The sequence below is a fragment of the Lottia gigantea genome, assembly GCF_000327385.1.
Source record: "Lottia gigantea unplaced genomic scaffold LOTGIsca_58, whole genome shotgun sequence".
Classification (NCBI taxonomy): domain Eukaryota; kingdom Metazoa; phylum Mollusca; class Gastropoda; family Lottiidae; genus Lottia; species Lottia gigantea.
The window spans coordinates 1,156,055-1,158,609 of NW_008709979.1; the positions used below are offsets into that span (position 1 = coordinate 1,156,055).

At 34.5% G+C, this 2,555-nt stretch overlaps 1 protein-coding gene across 1 annotated transcript in view; it reads right to left on the reverse strand.

The window, feature by feature from the left end:
- The window catches only part of LOTGIDRAFT_166453 (hypothetical protein), a gene marked incomplete at both ends in the record, with an annotated part of 3,687 nt that extends 1,643 nt beyond the window's left edge, over positions 1–2,044 (reverse strand). Inside the window, 4 exons of the mRNA XM_009063518.1 lie at positions 734–876; positions 1,342–1,388; positions 1,648–1,776; positions 1,957–2,044. Of these exons, the coding sequence (XP_009061766.1) occupies positions 734–876; positions 1,342–1,388; positions 1,648–1,776; positions 1,957–2,044 (407 nt within the window). The remainder of the gene's footprint in view (positions 1–733; positions 877–1,341; positions 1,389–1,647; positions 1,777–1,956) is intronic.
- Between the last annotated feature and the right edge of the window lie 511 nt (positions 2,045–2,555).

Below are 2,555 nucleotides of genomic sequence, written 5' to 3' on the forward strand. Positions count from 1 at the left end.
GGCCAATTTTTGAAAGTCTATTCAAATATAAAATCTAGCTCACTGGTCGGCGGTTGAATTTGTAGATACGAGTTGCACCCCTTTGCCGAAAACACCTCAGAATGAGAGTGCAAGTTGTTAAGCGATACGTTTTGCCTTACATTTCGAATTGTAGCTTAGATTGGATGTAATACTGCGATGTCCCATCTGAACGGATAGTCACACTCTTTGTGTTAGTCCCGAAAATCCACATCACTGGCAAACCGGAACGTTAAGCTCGACTGAAGCCGAGATGAAAACCTGGACATTCTAACTAGCGTTTATCTAGCTGAGCCACTGCGACATGCATCACTGACAGAGGGAACAATCCGATGGTTTTTCTATCCAGATTTGAATCCCAGAGCAAACTTTTAATTCGCAATGCCTTATTACGATGTGAAAGTTTCGGTGTCTTGAGAAATTGAAAGTTTAGCTCACTGGTCGACGTCCCAGCTGGAAGAGCTGACCGATTCTAGAAAGCACGAGTTGCGCCCCTTATTTCATTATCATTTATTATTTTTCCAAAGAAAACAAATGAGTCTTTGCCGGTTTAGAAGTCAGATAAAAAAAAATTGCCCTTGTTTTTAATGATATTCAAACCCTTTCACCTGCAAAATCCCTCGGGAAATGGGTTTTAAATATCATAAAAACCATCGGCCATGTTTTATCCTATGAATGATTTACATCCGAATAATCTTAATAGTACACTACTTACCCATGATTTGAATTAAAACTGATTAATCTTAATCCCGGTCTGATTAAAACCTGATAATAAGCATCCTGTATTATATTATCACGCTGCTCAACCGGTATAGAAAATAAGTCACTCCACAACTCTACATTTTTCTCATTGAAGTACTGGAAATTAAAAATACATGTAGAATTCCTTTTAATAGTATTTAAGTCTATATTGCAGTTGTTTCCCTTTAATGGAACAAAATGTTGCCATAATTGCATTGATGTGGGTATTGTGAAAAAAGAAACCACCTTACCTAAGTGGTCAATTTTGACCATTTCCCTGACCATTTGCTTAGCCTAAGGGAGTAGATTGGACATCTATGGAAAAGGAGTGTTTATAAATTTATCCAAATAAATGCTCTGTACAAGCTTCATCAATATAAACCGACGTCGACCAAAAACCGATTTCAAATATGTGTTTGATAACTTTGCCTTATTTATTTCTTCAGGCTAAAAGAGGGATAATGTAAGGTAAGTAGCCAACAGAAAATAAGCGAATCGAATTATCTGAAAATATATTGTGCTCGAGAAGAAGGAATATGTACTTTTTTAATAATATTCATATTCATAATTTTCCTTTCTTACCTTATATTCTGGTAGTGTAGAGTAATACAGATTGGCGGGAAATGTTTCTGAAACAAACAATTATTCCAATGCTTATATACAAGAGAATATACATCTGATCTTAATAGTTCTTTTTAAGTACAGTGTCAATTAACTGTTTTATAAGTCGTTCAATTCTGAGTAAAGGATACAAGCTTTGTAATCATTTAATATAATCCATGCACATTGGACAATTATAATGGTGAAGATGGCGATGACGAAGGAAAGAATATGAAGAAGGTAAAGATGAAGAAGGTTGTGGTGATGACGATGAGACAAATAGTTTACCATGATTTCCTAACGTTGGATAAACACTTATACCATCAAATCTGTCGTTTAAATAATCCCCTACATCTTTATCAACTGAATACTGAGTTGCCCAATTTTCTTTCCATACATCATGAGGTGGCGAATCACCTGAAGAATTCGATGATTACTCAACATCAAATGGGTTAAATACTGCTACATAAAGGATATGTATAGAGATATATCAATACTGTATTATGCTCAAATTAAGGATATACTCGGTAAATTTGACTTTGCAGCAGTGCCTTCGATTCGGATATCTCAGAGACTTGTTCTAACACTCTACCATACCTCTTAGAAAGGACTCTAAACAGTTCTTGTCGATATATATATATATATATATATATATATATATATATACTTTTATAACTACTGACATGTTGGGTCACTGACATGATTGAGACTCGAAATATTGGGTCGAAGACTGAATATTGGGGCTTTTACTAAGTGTTGGGTCATAGACCCAATTATTTGGAGACCCAACAATAATCGTGTGATATTTAACTCTGACATTATATCCAAAAGAAACTAAGGCATATCTTAATCCAGAATTATTGGGTCCCTTTGGTCAGTCTCAAATGGATTTCTCTACTTTTCCCATCTCTTTATATATTAACCAACCTGGTGAGCTATGTATTAGCCAATGATATCTCAGTATTATCAGGTGACCAAGTGTCCCAATAATTCTGTATAAGGGATATAAATATATGGACTGAAAAGGATTACAAATTGCATGGTTCCCAAATGCTGAAATTTATCCAGAATGAAAGAAAATTCGGTAAGTCTTAAAAAGTTTTTCTTTTTCCTTATGTTAACTATGACCCTTTTCTCCTATAAATTAGGATTAAAAAATATTGAAGTGAAATTAATACTTAAAAGTGATTATTGGG